Source organism: Oncorhynchus gorbuscha, linkage group LG17 (genome assembly GCF_021184085.1).
Source record: "Oncorhynchus gorbuscha isolate QuinsamMale2020 ecotype Even-year linkage group LG17, OgorEven_v1.0, whole genome shotgun sequence".
Taxonomy (NCBI): domain Eukaryota; kingdom Metazoa; phylum Chordata; class Actinopteri; order Salmoniformes; family Salmonidae; genus Oncorhynchus; species Oncorhynchus gorbuscha.
This window is the reverse complement of record NC_060189.1, coordinates 30937689-30954416: the sequence shown is the minus strand read 5'-3', so window position 1 is coordinate 30954416 and position 16728 is coordinate 30937689. Positions and strand designations below refer to the sequence as shown.

The 16728-nt window shown below is 43.7% G+C and overlaps 1 protein-coding gene across 2 annotated transcripts in view; it reads right to left on the bottom strand.

The window, feature by feature from the left end:
- LOC124002030 (potassium channel subfamily K member 10-like) overlaps positions 1-16728 on the bottom strand; it is a 34822-nt gene extending 18094 nt beyond the window's left edge. Inside the window, exons 1-2 of one of the 2 annotated variants that reach the window (XM_046309241.1) lie at positions 16603-16728; positions 9723-10135 (exon numbers count right to left, since the gene is read on the bottom strand). In XM_046309241.1, coding sequence (XP_046165197.1) covers positions 9723-10135; position 16603 — 414 coding nt within the window. In that variant the 5' untranslated portion in view covers positions 16604-16728. Of the gene's footprint in view, positions 1-9722; positions 10136-15983; positions 16240-16602 lie in introns of those variants that run through there. The other variant, XM_046309240.1, reaches the window with a different exon arrangement.

Below are 16728 nucleotides of genomic sequence, written 5' to 3'. Positions count from 1 at the left end.
TGTGCTCCCCATTCTGTTCGTTTCCCTCTACTGGTCTTGTTAGGTTCTTTCCCTCTTTCTATCCCTCTCTCTCCCCCTCCCTCTCTCACTCTCTCGCTCTCTCTTCTCTCTGTCGTTCCGTTCCTGCTCCCAGCTGTTCCTATTCCCCTAATCATCATTTAGTCTTCCCACACCTGTTCCCGATCCTTTCCCCTGATTAGAGTCCCTATTTATTCCTTTGTGTTCCGTTCCTGTCCCGTCGGTTCCTTGTTTAGTATTCACCGTGCTGTGATTGTGTTTCGCCCTGTCCTGTCGTGTTTTTTGCCTTCATCAGATGCTGCGTGTGAGCAGGTGTCTCTGTCAACTACGGCCTGCGCCTACCTGAAGCGACCTGCAGTCTGTGGCCGCTTCTCTTGTTATTCCCCTCTACAGACTAGAGGATTTCTGTTATTCCCTGTTTGGACTTGAATAAACTCTGTTTCTGTTAAGTCGCTTTTGGGTCCTCTTTCACCAGCATGACATCATCAGTATGCACTCGAATAGCGAATGGAGGCTGCACTTTCCCATGCTTCCTTTTTCACTCATGCCAGGTAGGCAATGTGCTTAATATTAGCAGCTGAGAAATAAATATAGTAGCAGCTGGGATCCTCCTCTTTCTCGTGGCTACCATTAAAACGTTCACACCAGATTGCATATAGAAATGTCTGGGCTTATGAGAACCCTTATTTCACACCACGCATCAACCACTGTTTGAGTAGTAGCCTTTGCTACGTGACAGGTGATATTTCACCAAAACTCTGTATGCCATGGGCTCGCCAACCTACCCAGCGCTTAATTTGGTAAATTAAGTGTAATCAGTTCAGGAACATCGATAGTATAAATTTTTTTTTACAACAAAACATTTTTCATTAAACTCTTTACAGCCCCTCTAACTGTGCACTCGATAAAGGAATGAAGGAGAGAGAGGAGGAGATGGAAACGCACGGCGGTGAGATATTCTGTAGCTAAATGTCAGCCTATTCATTTAGAAAATAGTACTAGTCAATTTAAAATCAAATACAAATTCACTATAGTTGTAGGCTAATTCAGTATGCCGGCCTGCACAATCAATGAACCAACAGCATCACCAAGGCCTGTAAGGTCTACATTCTATCCCAGCCATATGGATAGAACGTTTGGAGCGTAGCATAAGGTAACCAGCCCATCCAGTATACATAATAATACAGTCCACACAAAAGCAATCACTACAGTTTAATCAATTTTGGAGTATAGGCTGGACCAATTATGTACCAAAGTGTCTTTCTGCCGTGCGTATTAAGTGGTAGGCTATTAGGCTATGTGTTGTATAACGGCACAATCATTATTTTAATTCAGGCTTTTTTTCAGGCTTGGGCTCATTGGCCTATGCATACAGTATGCATAAGTTCCAACATGCGTATGCGTGTTCTACATGCAAGGTCTTAAATGCTTTGATAATAATTGGCCATTGTGTTGTGTTTAACTTTGATACAAGATCCACATATCATTTGCATTGACGTCAGAGTGATTCGCATAGGAGGAGGAGATTACCATGACGCCAACGGTCACTTGGAATTAGACTGCGGTCATGACTCATGACTGCTGGTGTGGTGGTAATATGACACCTGCTGGTGTGGTGGTAATACAAAATAGCCTCCAACACTCTACTCAGCAAATTGTATGCAGTCTATCACAGTGCCATCCGTTTTGTCACCAAAGCCCCATATACTACCCACCATTGCGACCTGTATGCTCTCATTGCCTGGTCCTCACTACATATTCGCCACCAAACCCACTGGCTCCAGGTTATCTATAAGTATTTGCTAGGTAAAGCTCCGTCTTATCTCAGCTCACTAGTCACCATAACAACACCCACCAGCAGCAGGCGCTCCAGCAGGTATATTTCACTGGCCATCCCCAAAGCCAACACCCCTTTGGCCCCCTTTCCTTCCAGTTCTCTGCAGCCAATGACTGGAATGAATTGCAAAAATCACTGAAGTTGGAGACTTATATCTCCCTCATTAACTTCAAGCATCACCTGTCAGAGCAGCTTACCGATCGCTGCAGCTGTACACAGCCCATCTGTAAATTAGCCCATCCAACCTACTACCTACCTCATCCACATATTTTTTTTTTTTTTTTTTGCTCTTTTGCACACCAGTATTTCTACTTGCACATCCTCATCTGCACATCTATCACTCCAGTGTTAATTGCTAAACTGTATTTCCTTCGCCACTATGGCCTGTTTATTGCCTTGCTTAATTTGCACACATTGTATACAGATTTTCAATTGTGTTATTGACTGTACGTTTGTTTATCCCATGTGAAACTCTGTTGTTTTTTTTGCACTGTTTTGCTTTATCTTAGCCAGGTCGCAGTTGTAAATGAGAACTTGTTCTCAACTGGCCTACCTGGTTAAATAAAGGTGAAATAAAAATGTTTTAAAAATACGGTCACCGCAACAGCCCTGACTCAACCTCATATTTCCAATGTATTCCTTTATACTGAAGCAAAAAAAGCAAAATATCACTTCTTCCAAATCCTTGATATCATTTGGATACTATGGCACTCACAAATAATCTCTATAGTTGCTCAATACCATTATAAACCACAGGTAATGCTGAAGAAATGCTCTCTGCTGGGTCAGCTGTGGATGCTGCTGGCTGATGCTGCTGCTGCTTATTGCGAAGGTCTGTGATTGGCAGCCCATGCAATGAATAATAGATTCCCAATGCTCTCCGCTGGGTCAGATGTGGATGCAGCTGGCTGATGCTGCTGCTGCTGCTTATGGGGAAGGTCTGTGACTGGCGGCCCATGCAATGAATAATAGATTCCCAATGGAGCCTCTAGTCACACCATGCTAAATGTTTTTTATGTCAACACCTCCTTCAGGAAATACTGCCATTGATTTCTACAAACACAGCAGTTGGTTAGTTCGCCTGTTTTCAAATCAGCCACTGCAGAGATAATGAAAAAGATGATCCACTAATTTGAATGTAACTGGGTGTGGAAATAATATAAATAAAGCGGGCAAAAGAAAGACAGGCACCTCGATACTCACTGGAGCAGCGTTGATTCTGTCTTTGGGGTCATTTACTACCTAAAAGCTGAGACTAATGAAGAACCTATTCAGGAAGAGAAAAGTGAAGCTTGCCTCTGCTATTCTCATTCATCACGTGAATTACAGAGCATGGCTCCTGGGCTTGCTTGGTGGGTATGTCATATGTACAGTTGAAGTTGGAAGTTTACATACACCTTACATTTAAACTCAGTTTTTCACAATTCCTCACATTTAATCCAAGTAAGAATTCCCTGTTTTAGGTCATTTAGGATCACCACTTTATTGTAAGAATGTAAAATGTCAGAATAATAGTAGAGAGAATGATTTATTTCAGCTTTGATTTCTTTCATTACATTCCAAGTGGGTCAGAAGTTTTCATACATTCAATTAGTATTTGGTAGCATTGCCTTTCAATTGTTTAACTTGGGTCGAACATTTCGGGTAGCTTTCCACAACATTCCCACAACAAGTTGGGGGAATTTTGGCCCATTCCTCCTGACAGAGCTGGTGTAACTGAGTCAGGTTTCTAGGCCTCCTTGCTCGCACACGCCTTTTCAGTTCTGCCCACAAATTTTCCATATGATTGACTTTGTGATGGCCACTCCAATACCTTGAGTTTGTTGTCCTTAAGCCATTTTGCCACAACTTTGGAAGTATGCTTGGGGTCATTGTCCATTTGGAAGACCCATTTGCGACCAAGCTTTAACTTCCTGACTGATGTCTTGAGATGTTGCTTCAATATATTTACATAATTTTCCTACCTCATGATGCCATCTATATTGGGAAGTGCACCAGTCCCTCCTGCAGCAAAGCACCCCCACAACATGATGCTGTCACCCCTGTGCTTCATGGTTGGGATGGTGTTCTTCGGCTTGCAAGCCTCCCCCTTTTTCCTCCAAATATAATGATGGTCATTATGGCCAAACAGTTATATTTTTGTTTCATCAGACAAGAGGACATTTCTCCAAAAAGTATGATCTTAGTCCCCATGTGCAGTTACAAACCGTAGTCTGGCTTTTAAACAGTGGTTTTGGAGCAGTGGCTTCTTCCTTGCTGAGCGGCCTTTCAGGTTATGTCGATATAGGACTCGTTATACTGTGGATATAGATACTTTTGTATCTGTTTACACCAGAATCTTCACAAGGTCCTTTGCTGCTGTTCTGGGATTGATTTGCACTTTTCACACCAAAGTACGTTCATCTCTAGGAGACAGAATGCGTCTCCTTCCTGAGCGGTATGACGGCTGCGTGGTCCCATGGTGTTTATACTTGCGTACTATTGTTTGTACCGATGAACGTGGTAACATCAGGCATTTGGAAATTGCTCCCAAGGATGAACCAGACTTGTGGATATCTACAAAAAAAATTCTGAGGTCTTGGCTGATTTCTTTTGATTTCCCCATGATGTCAAGCAAAGAGACACTGAGTTTGAAGTTAGGCCTTGAAATACATCCACAGGTACACTTCCAAATTGACTCAAATTATGTAAATTAGCCTATCAGATGCTTCTAAAGCCATGACATTTTCTGGAATTTTCCAAGCTGTTTAAAGGCACAGTCAACTTAGTGTATGTCAACTTCTGACCTGCTGGAATTGTGATAGTGGAATTGTGATAAGTGAAATAACAACTGTTGGAAAACTACCTGTGTCATGCACAAAGTAGATGTCCTAACCGACTTGTCAAAACTATAGTTGTTAACAATATATTTGTGGAGTGCTTGAAAATTAGTTTTAATGACTCCAACCTAAGTGTATGTAAACTTCAGACTTCAACTGTATGTTGGGGTTTGGTTGGATTCACATCAACACGCAGCCATAGCTTGTGTTGAGGGTAGGGTCAACACACATAGAACCTTGACTCTGTCTCAAATTACCGTAACGACCATCTGTTTCCAAGATAATAACAAAGATCTCAGCAGACTCTCATCAAAACAGTGTGACATTTGCAGTTTCATCAGTTGAAAGTGAAAAAGAGCTGTCTAAGACGAATAACCTGACATGATCTGACATACGATATCCCCATTATGTTTCTGTTACATTTTCTGTGTTACAGCTGTATGATCCAAAAAGGCACTATCTAGTACTTGCTGTTGGGACAGTGGTCCGAGGAGGTTAGTACAATCTGCTGAGACTGATTCGGGGAATAGTGTTTTCATTCGGGGAATAGTGTTTTAATTGTGGGAATCGGTTTGAACACGCTGTCAATTCCCTTGCATAAACTGATGTTGGATTCTTAACTGGTGAAAGGTGAGGTTGTTTTAGGGATGTGTCCTTCGTTGCCTGTTGAGGGAATCGACGTTATCCATGGGAATAACTTGGCTGGTGAGCGTGTCTGGCCTGTCGTGTCTTCATTTCCGATGGTTTCCACTAAGCCACGCAGAGGTGTTCTCTGCGTGCACGTGACGGGTTCCATGAGCCGTGGCCACCTGGTCACTGTGTCGGCTAATGATACCATTACAAAGAAATCTGTCACTACTTTCCCTGTTATTCCGTTATCTGTGCCCCGCTCTGATCTAAACACGGAGCAACAGGCTGACTCTACATGAGAAGAGTTCATTACCAAACTGTGGCTGTGGAACAGTTGGGAGATGTTGCATGGCTATTTTCTCCAGAACAATGTTCTGATGAGAACGTGGGTGCCTTATAGTAGATTTGGTGGAGGTTATTAGTCTGGTTGTTTTTCCAGCTAAGCTTCCTGAGGTGGCGTTAACTTCCCACGACGATGTGGTTGTACATCTGGGTGTGAGGAAAACCTATAATTACATACTGAGACATGCTTAGGTTAAAGAGGGATGTTTCTGCCTTCATCAACCTGTAACACCAGTCAATTAATGGGTAAACCTAATCAAGCTATTAAGCAGGTACTGCTGTTTCCTATTCCCGTACTCAGCCAGCCTTTTGAGTATCTGATTATTGACTGTGTTGGAGCTCTACCTCACTCTAAGAATGGTAGTAGTTACTTGTTCACTGTGATGTGTCAGACCACTGGGTTTCCTGCTGCCTATCCTCTCTGGTCTATCACGACTAAGTCTGTGCTAAAAGCTTTGGCACAGTTTCTCGCTGTTTGGAATCCCCAAGGTCATTCCGAGTGACCAAGGTTCTAATTTCACCTCTAACCTGTTTGCTCAGGTTCTCCAAAAGCTCCATATTAAAGACAATTTGGCGCAGAGTCAAGGACCGCTGGAATGTTTCCATCAAACACTTTGTTGAGAGCTTATTGTACGGAGATGGAGGAGCGGTCCTCCAGGATGACTGGAAGTCTCCTGAGCCACCTCAGTCCTTGATATCTTGTGTGTGATTTCTGGCGACGCCTGTACACCGCTGGTTAGATGGCTATCATCTTTACAGGGGAGGATGAAAGGAATATTTGATCGGTGACCTGAGCCTCGTCACTTTAGTCCAGGTGACCAGGTTCTTGCTCTGCTGCCAATTGTTCGTTCTCCTTTTCAAGTCATGTTTCAAGGTCCATATACGATTGTGCACCAGTGCACTGAGCAAAACTATCTAGTTTTCCCGGAATGGAGGAAAACGCACCAACTGTGCCATCTGCGCACCAACTGTGCCAACTGTAAATCTGCTAAAGCCCTATGATGCTCATTCCTCTGGGGCCGAACTGAGAGTCCACAGAGAACAGTAAACCTGTTATTTTGGCTGGTACTGTTGGATTGCTGGGTTCTTCTTTTTGTCATGCTAGATCCGTGCATGGTGAGGAGGATGTCCCTGGTCCTGACGATTCCGTACTGCAGGGTAGATTGAGAAATTCAGTCACTGGATGTTTTGGATAGCCTTCTCGCTCATCTACCTGCTGATAGGCGGGACGAGTTGGTGGGTCTGATTGAGTTTTCCAGTTGTTTTCTGTAACACCTACAAGTACAAACTTAATAGAACACGATATTGACATTGGGGATGCTGACTCCATCCGTCAGCGGTTCTGTAGTTTCTTGAGCGAAACAGCATTGTCTGGATGCTGAGATTGATATTGCAGTCTTCTTTCTTCAGCTGGGCTTCTGGGCAAACAGATTGTGTACGGACGATTGTAAGGTAAACCGTGTCACTAAAACAGATTAATTTCCTCTTCCTCGGATGGAGGACTGCATTGATCAGGTCGGAGCATCTAAGTTTGTGAGCAAGTTTGACCTGTTAAAGGGCTATTGCCAGGTGCCACTGACTAGTAGGGCATGTGAGGGCATCTCTGCCATTATTACACCCTCCAGTCTGTACTTTAATTTGGTTATGAGTTTCGGCCTGCGTAATGAACCTGCCACTTTTCAGAGCCTTGTGAACAGGGTTGTCTCCAGTCTGGTCGGTTGTGCTGTTTATCTCGATGATGTAGTGGTTTATGCAGATACCTGGGAGGAGCATCTGTCTCTTAGTCAAGCCTTGTTCAACCGCCTGGCTACTGGTTGCCTCACTATCAATCTGGATTCATGTTTGTTGGCTCAGGCGACTGTTACGTACCTTGGTAAGGTGGTCGGGCAGGGTGAAGTGCATCCTGTTCGGGCTAAAGTGGTAGCTATTGATGCTTTCCCACCGCCAACTACTAAAAAGGAACTGATGGGTTTCTTGGGAATGATTGGTTATTACTGTAGTTTCTGTAGGAACTTCTCTACCGTAATCACTCTGATGACAGACTTGCTGAATGCTAAGGTGGTCTCGTCTGGTCTCCTCTGTCAACAGGCTGTTGGGGATGCAAAGAGGTTGCTTACCTCAACTCCGGTGCTGGCTGCTGCTCTCGTGGATTTGTCATTCAACTTGTGGGTGGATGCACTCAGTCTGCCAAATTCTTTCTCTGTGATCTTGTTTTCCTTAATAGGATGTCGGTGGGCAGCGCTGGCCGGGTCGTCAGCTAAACGGGACACAACTGGGCTCGGGTGTGTCCCCGGGGATAAATACCTTTGTTTTGGCACCTCTTAGCACCCCTCATTATCATCATCTATACACAAAACCATTCATTTACATTACTGACTACACACGTCATCATTAATTGTATATAGGTATAAAATATATTTTTGTAATCCCTTGATCTCTGCGTTGTCTCCCTTTTTGTTAAGGGCTACGAGCCGGTTCGTGACAGAACACACAGCCGACCAGGGGGTAGTCAGCAGGGTGTGTTCCCATGCACTGCATGAAAATAAGTATTTCCGGGATCGTATATTCTCGATTACACATTAACAAGGATTTCTGGGATCATATACTCATTATTAGTCATTAACATAATGACATTTTCGGATGTGTAAACTGCATGACACTCACGCTTGCAAAGGGTTGTCACTAGTTACCACAGCCACAAAGTCAAAATTAACTATATTGTAAACATTTCTTGAACATGTTCTGCTTTTTAGTCTCAATTTAAGGTTAGATTTAGACATAAGGTTAGCTGTGTGATTAAGGTTGTTTAAAGTCAGATTTAAGAAAACTTTTAGAAAAAGGCAGGGTTTTTCCATTTGTGGCTGTGGTAACTAGTGATAACCCTTGGAAAGAGGAAACGTCAGTACACATCGACCAACTGGCTAGTACTACTCACGTTGGGGCAGGAATATATGAATTTCAGTGTCAGTTAGCTAGAGAGATCCACTCACTGTCCTAACATAATTCTTTTAGCATAGTCTTTCAAAAGAAATGTCAAGCCTCTCCGCAATATTAGCTGTGATTTCAACAACAAGACTTAACTTTGTTTATTATGAAAGACTTCAAAAGAACTGAGGTAAGGGAACAATTTACACAGTAGGTCAACTGCGAAGTGTTAAGCCACAAAAGCTCAAAGAATGGGACTGCCAAGTGCTGTGGCGCGTGGGACGTAAAAATGGTCTGTCCTTGGTTGCAACACTCAGTACAGAGTTCCAAACTGCCTCTGGAAGCAACTTCCACACAATAACTGTTTGTCGGTAGCTTCATGAAATGTGTTTCCATGGACGAGTAGCCGCACGCAAGCCTAAGATCATAATGCGCAATGCCAAGCGTTGGCTGGAGTGGTGTAAAGCTCGCCACCATTGGACTCTGGAGCAGTGGAAATGCGTTCTCTGGAGGGATGAATCACACTTCACCATCTAGCAGTCCGACGGATAAATCTGGGTTTGGCAGATGCCAGGGAATGCTACCTGCCCGAATGCATAATGCCAAGTGTAAAGTTGGGTGGAGAAGGAATAATGGTCTGGGGCTGTTTTTCATGGTTCGGGTTAGGCCCCTTAGTTCCAGTGAAGGGGAATCTTAACCCTACAGCATACAATGACATTTTAGATGCTTCTGTCCTTCTAACTTTGTGGCAACAGTTTGGGGAGAGCCCTTTCCTGTTTCAGCATGGCAATGCCCCCGTGCACAAAGCGAGGTCCATACAGAAATGTTTTTTTCGAGATCGGTGGGGAAGACTGGCCTTGACTGGCCTGCACAGTCAAACCCATCAAACACCTTTGGTTTAATCGCAAACTGCAAGCTAGGTCTAATCGTGCAACATCAGTGTCCAACCTCAATAATGCTCTTGTAGCTGAATGTATGTAAGTCCCCGCAGCAATGTACCAACATCTAGTGGAAAGCCTTCCTAGAAGAGTGGAGGCTGTTATAGCAGCAAAGGGGGGACCAACTCCATATTTATGCCCATGACTTTGGAATGAGATGTTTGACAAGAAGGTGTCCACATGTAGTGAACCATCACCACCACCAACACTCACCTTGATGAGTGCCTCCAGTTCAGCAGGCATTACACAGCGGTGCCTCTGCAGGAACAAAGCTTTCTCCAGGGTGATGCTGTCCTTCTGGTTGCTCTCGAAAGGCTGCTCCAGGGCCCGGAAGGCCAAGCCGCCACCCACCAAGTAGGCCACCACCACCACAAATACCGCCACCACCGTCTTCCACTTCATCACAGAGTGGAGGGCCAAGAGGTCACCGGTGGTGTCCATGCTAGCCACCACGCTGGCGGAACGGGAGGAGACGGAGAGCCGGGGTAAGGGGCAGTGGCCGTTGGCCCCCTTGGGATCACAGCCCATCGGGTTCTGCATGGCTGCCACACTGGCCTGGACAGGGCTGGATTGGACCATCCCTGACTGGACCTTCTTGGGAGGGACCAAGTTGGTTTGGACTGCCACTAACAGGAGGAGAGAGAGTTATAGTGTTAGCAAACTATTGTTTTAATTAACCTCTAGGAATATGGCATTTTAGGTTGTTATTACAGGGCATTTTGACAATGTTGACATTGACCTTACCTGCCCTGAATAATATCCCAAAACAGTCAAAGTTCAAGTATGTTGCATTGTCCTCTGCAGTTCAAGACATTAACGGAGAGGCAGATGGGATAACTGTATTCATCTATCGGAGCAGACTAATGATAGAAGCCATTAGTGTAGTACTCAGCCTGCAGCCCTGGACTGATGCCCCATTCCACCCTAGGGTAGAATAGCGTTTCATCTCTCTCTCTCTCTCTCTGAGATCCCAGCAGGCCATTGCGATATGTAATAATGTTACCACAGTGACAATTGTTTTGTATTCAACCCTCGATTCTAATTTCCACAGCCATATCTAAATGGCATTATGCGGTGGGTGTTTTGATATCAAGGGAAGGACAAGTTGTTGTTGACACACAGAGTCACTAAGAACATTGACAAGAGTGTGCTTAAAAAATGTATACGCTTTCCTCTCCGAAAGCCGGATTCAATCTCTCTAATAGACAAGCTTGGCCAGTAAGAGAGGGGGATAACTGCCACTGGGTCATTGCTTTGTGAATGGGGTGTGCAATAAATGCATGTGAATGGGGAGGGGGGTGGGGTCACCCAAGGTGGGGGACTTTGTCAAGGAGGCATCCATATTTAGATCTCCTCCTATGGGAGATTGTTCTGACTGAGCCCCAGGGAGGGTGGGAGGGGCCTGGCAGGGTTTCACCATGATGCAATACCTAACACTCTGTTTTTAAAAAAGAGCTCATTGTTCATAGGGAGGTGCTTCTTTGTTTAATTTGAGAGATTGACTGGCCATATGGCTATATAACATGCTAGCCCATTTTGTATTTATTTTTGTGTGTGACACAATCTAAAATGCCCCTGTCAGTATTCTAGAAGCAAATATCTTATTGTACTAAAAATGTGTTTGTGTAATTGCAACAAGAAGCCTTGTTTGCAGGATATGTCATACTTTGCATACTATATGTAATGTATTAATTTAATACATATCTGGGATAATATGCGTAATTTGTGAAGAATTGTATTTTTCTATTTAAACTGTACTTTTTGTGTATTTTACTGTGTTATACATTTACTACACTACCACATACTATGTTCCTGTAACAACTGTCTAGCATCCTTTAGTATGAACACCAACACAACCTGTCATGAAGACTCAAGGACATCAAGGAAGTTTCACTCACTTACAGGGATCGGAATCATGTTAGTCCATCCTTTGGCATGGATCACAGTTTAAATTGATCAAAACAAACTGTCATCAGGATGGGAACACACAGCCGGAGATTCACCAACATCAACACCAACGTGGCCACATTGAGTTACCACATTACCGGTGCCTAGGAAAACATTTTCAAGCTATTTTTAAGACAATAAGGGCATTTTGCCAGACACAGATGAAGCATGTTCCTGGACTTAAAACTACTTTCGATGAAGATTCCCCATTGAGCTTGCTTTTTAGTCCAAGACTAGGAGTTTGGGAAACTGGCCCAAAAAGAGTAACTTCACAATTAAGGAATTCACAATTAACTTCTTAAGGTGGGTGGGGTTATTTTTAGGAAGACATTCTGTGTAATATTTTCAGACCTGCAAGCTACAGAAAGGGGCCTGCTGATGGATATTATAGAACATCCAACTCTACAGCCCACCCATTCAAGTGTCTTGACTCCTCTGACAAAACCATGAATTGGTTTGCATCGTTTGGGATAAACGAGTGGAATGGAATAAATGGGCACTACAGTTTATCATACTTGGACGAGTACCCTATGAAAGGGGTTGGGCTATTTCTCTACCATTAAATCTGCATCCGTCTAAAAATAGCCATTCAATTCCAATCACAAATGGTTCCATCATTATTAGCATAACTCCTGGTTGTAATGGCGATCTAGATTTGAAACCTACTGTGGCTTTGAAATTAATATTATGCTCCAAGTTCAGCTTTCACAAAATATATAATAGTTTTCAAAGCACTGAACCCGCCTCCTGTTGAGTTCCATAGTTTCACAAGATTTGATTATGCAGGAGAGTAGGCTAATGCTTTTATCCAATACATTCCTCCTCCCCATCTTCCACCGCTCTCTGTCTCTCATCCAGACATTACCAGAGGAATACAAAGCTGACAGGACAAAAATAAGTGTGATGTGATGCACTGGAGGATCTTCAAAGAAAAGCAAAATTAAACTGCATGGATGATAAAGATTTTTTTTTTCTTGATTGATTGGCTGGTATTGGCTGGTAAATCCTGGATATGATGATGCCATCCACAAGCCATTATGATGATGATCGGAGATCATGATATGATCATTTCCTACCTCCTGTCCATGTTTACAACAGAAATATCTTATTCCAAGCCACACAAAGTGCAAGTGTTAAATCTGACACCTAAACTTTTTGTATACTGTTGGGGCACAGTAGCCTGACTACATTTACATTTACATTTACATTTAAGTCATTTAGCAGACGCTCTTATCCAGAGCGACTTACAAATTGACTACTCAAACTCAATTATTCCGCCGCTCTGTCGTTAGCTCAAAGAATAGTAGAGCATCCCTATATAGTTCCCATTATGACGTCTGTGAGTACAGGGGGCATCTCCATTGAGACAAACTCCATTTTGAAGTAGTCCATTGTTTTCTTCACGATTGGCTGATCCCTCCTGATGAGCCAGTTGGACATGACTCCAACGGGGTCATTCAGAGGGATCAGCCAATAAAGTTGGAAGTTGCACCCAGTTAACTACATTAAAATGGTGGAAGCCCTCAATGGCGTTGCCCATGCTAAATCGGCCTTTTGGCCACTAGAGGCCTCTATCATTCTCTATGCGTTACATACTTTAGTCTGAGACTGCCATCATTGAAGTCGTTTGTGGTGACTAGAGACATTATACAAAACAAAGTCATCAGCAATTGGATTATCTCTAAACCATCAGAAAATCAAAGCCAATGACGAATTTTCAAACCAGCGCTTTACCCACGTGTTCTTGCACTGGCCCAACCCATCGGTTTCTGGACCAATCAGATATCCCCGAATGTGTACGCATTCGTTCCATAACCTAACATAGCAGGTGTAAAAGAAACGCCTGAGCGGCATTTAATTACTTCTGATCTTGACGAACCGATCCAGTAAATGTGGAGGAGGAATTATGACAGAGTGTAGCTTTATTAATGCCCAAAAGTGGAAGTCGTGTCACTGGTTCTCCTTCCATTTCCTCTGAAAACCGGATGCATCCAGTTGCTCAACATATGTTCGAGTCAATGTCTTAAAGGGATACTTCGGGATTTTGGCAATGATACCTTTTATCTACCTACACAGAGTCAGAGGAACTCGTGGATACCATTTTTATGTCTCTGCATGTTGTTTGAAGGAAGTTGCACCAGCGCAATTGCTAATTTGCATTAGCGTAATAACTGGGAGTCTATGGGTATCTGATTGCATGCTAGCAGATACCCACAGACTTCCAATCATTAATTAGCATTGGATCACGAAACCTACCTCTAACTTCCTAAATAGTGGATACGGAGACATAAAAATGGTATCAATGAGTTCATCTGATTTTGGGGGAGTAGATAAAAGGCCTCATTGCCAGAATCCTGAAGTATCCCTTTAAAATAAAATTGTATTCATCACATGCACTGACACCGCCTTTTATAGAGGTCCTGGATGGCAGGAAGCTTGGCCCCAGTGATGTACTGGGCCGTATGCACTACCCTCTGTAGTGCCTTGCGGTCTGAGGCAGAGCAGTTGCCATACCAGGCAGTGATGCAACCAGTCAGGATGCTCTTGATGGTGCAGCTGTATTACATTTTGAGGATCTGAGGACCCATGCCAAATCTTTTCCGTCTCCTGAGGGGGAATAGGTATTGTCGTGCCCTCTTCACGATTGTCTTGGTGTGTTTGAACCATGATAGTTTGTTAGTGATGAGGACACTAAGGAACTCAACCTGTTCCACTACATCCCCATCGATGAGAATGGAGGCGTCCTCGGTCCTCCTTTTTCTGTAGTCCACAATCATCTCCGTTGTCTTGATCTCGTTGAGGGAGAGGTTGTTATCCTGGCACCACACTACCAGGTCTCTGACCTCCCTACTCCCTGTAGGCTGTCTCATCATTGTCAGTGCTCAGGTCAGTGATCAGGTCTACCACCTTTGTGTCGTCGGCAAACGTAATGATGGTGTTGGAGTTGTGCGTGGCCATGCAGCCATGGGTGAACAGGGAGTATAGGAGGGGACTGCGCACGCACCTCTGAGGGGCCCCTGTGTTGAGAATCAGCGTGGCAGATGTGTTACCTACCCTTACCACCTGGGGGCGGCCCATCAGGATATCCAGGATCCAGTTGCAGAGGGAGGTGTTTAGTCCCAGGGTTCCTTAGCTTAGTGATGAGCTTTGAGGGCACTATGGTGTTGATCGCTCAGCTGTAGTCAATGAATAGCATTCTCACATAGGTGTTCCTTTTGTCCAGGTGGAAAAGGGCAGTGTGAAATGCATTAGAGATTAAATCATCTGTGGATCTGTAGAGACGGTATCCAAATTGGAGTGGGTCTAGGTTTTCTGGGATAATGGTAGTTGAATGTGTTATTACTCCAACCTTTGGAAAAGTGAAAAATTGACAAGTTTTCATTTTTGTCAAAACCAACTTTATATTGAATAATTCCCTTTGATTTGATAGCCTGTACATGTGCAGTTCAGCACGAGATGACTGTTAGACCCAATTTGTGTTTCTGCGCATGAGCTTAGCTAGCCAGCGTTGCCATGGCATCGCCTACAAGCATGATTGGGCAGTTCTATTGGGGAAGCAGTTTATGCCTATCTTCAAACTGTACTGTCTTTGGATCGGCCAATTAATTATACTCGTGAGCAAACAATCCAGAACTGCATGTGGCAGTAAATCACCAACCTTGGCTTTATACCTGTTCAAACAACACAATACACAGGTGGCAGTGTTCACCCTTTCAGTTTCGTTGCAAAGTCATTGAAGTAGTAGAAGAAGAAAATGTACTACTTCAAAATGGAGATGGCCTCAATGGCGCTGCCCATGCTCTCATATACGCCATACTTGGACAGATACAATGATGCGATGTCTATCATAAATCTATGATCCAGACTCATTGTGGAGAAGAAGCTAACATCCGTGGGCGTGGCGTAGCGTTTGGCTGGAACAAGGAGTCTGGGAAGCCAGGCAAGTGGCACAGTGGGAGGCCAGAATATTGATTTATCCAGCCTAGCAGCTGTAGATGGGGAAACATCACATGAAAGGAGTCTGTCTGTGTGGGTTCAGTATGGAGATTAAGAGTGGAGGACCACATTCAAATACTGAATCAGATAATAGCATGCGGAATGTAAGTAGAAAGGCTCTGTCTCTGCCCAGTAATTCCCAATTGGCCTGAACGACATCTCCCCAGCAGCTGTCCTATCCCCGCCTCTATCTATCCCTAACGAAGAGCACACTGTAGCCTACCACACAGCTGAGCACATAAGGGATGGAGAAGAAAGAGATCCACTCCCAACCGCCTGGCGTCATAAAAAGCACATTGCATGATTGTAAATGGCATTAAAGCTCCTATTTTAGATTAAATAAACACAACATAAATTATTTGAAAGAAAAGCTATAGCACATATTCACATTGTAACTAATTTTGTCCAAGTCACACAGTAAAGATGCTGAGACAACTGTATACCCAGGTTCTTCAGTCAACATAGAACATCCTTGCACAAAGCTATCATTACACAAACTCCACTTTTAGAGGAAAATGTACATTTACTAACCTTGTTGTTCCGGGTCCAAATTGACTTGTTTTCTAGGGTTTTCCAGTGGAAATTTCATAGCTATTGTTCTTCTCAATAAACACAAAGACCATAGATCTGCTCAATAGCGCTTGAGAAAATGTATAAAAATAAAACAAATGTGCCAGCGCCCTTGTCACAAATATGTATTATTGTTGCTTCGAATGGCATGATAAAATATACCCGAAAAGTAAGGCGAAAATGTGTCTGGAGCAATGACAGGGTCTGAAGCCATAGATGTTGCCTATCCCTTCTCAGCTTGACATGGGTGGGTGCACCCCAGCGGTTGATAGTAATGAGGTTTATGTATGTGTACTGTCTGTCGCACCACTCAGGACCACCCTATGGGCTACAAGACATTTCGCACGCCAGACCACTTGAAGAAGGCTCCGAACAGAAGTGGACAACGAACGCATTTAGAACAACGAACTTCACACAAGGATGTGGATGTAACCCCAACAAAGGAAGAACGACGCTTCTTGGATAGTAGTCTATCTCTCCATCAATGGACGATTTTCTAAAAGTACTAATGATATTACCACTAATACTGTAGGCTCATTATATACATGCTAATTAATAAATGTCTAAATGGTTTACTTACTATTTTGTGACAGGGAGGGATAGCGTCTATCCTCCTTTTTCAGTTAATTCCCACTCCACTCCAATCACGATTGGGTACCGGCGTGTAGGCACATGGCGCGGGAGTAAAAGTCATAAATGATGTATT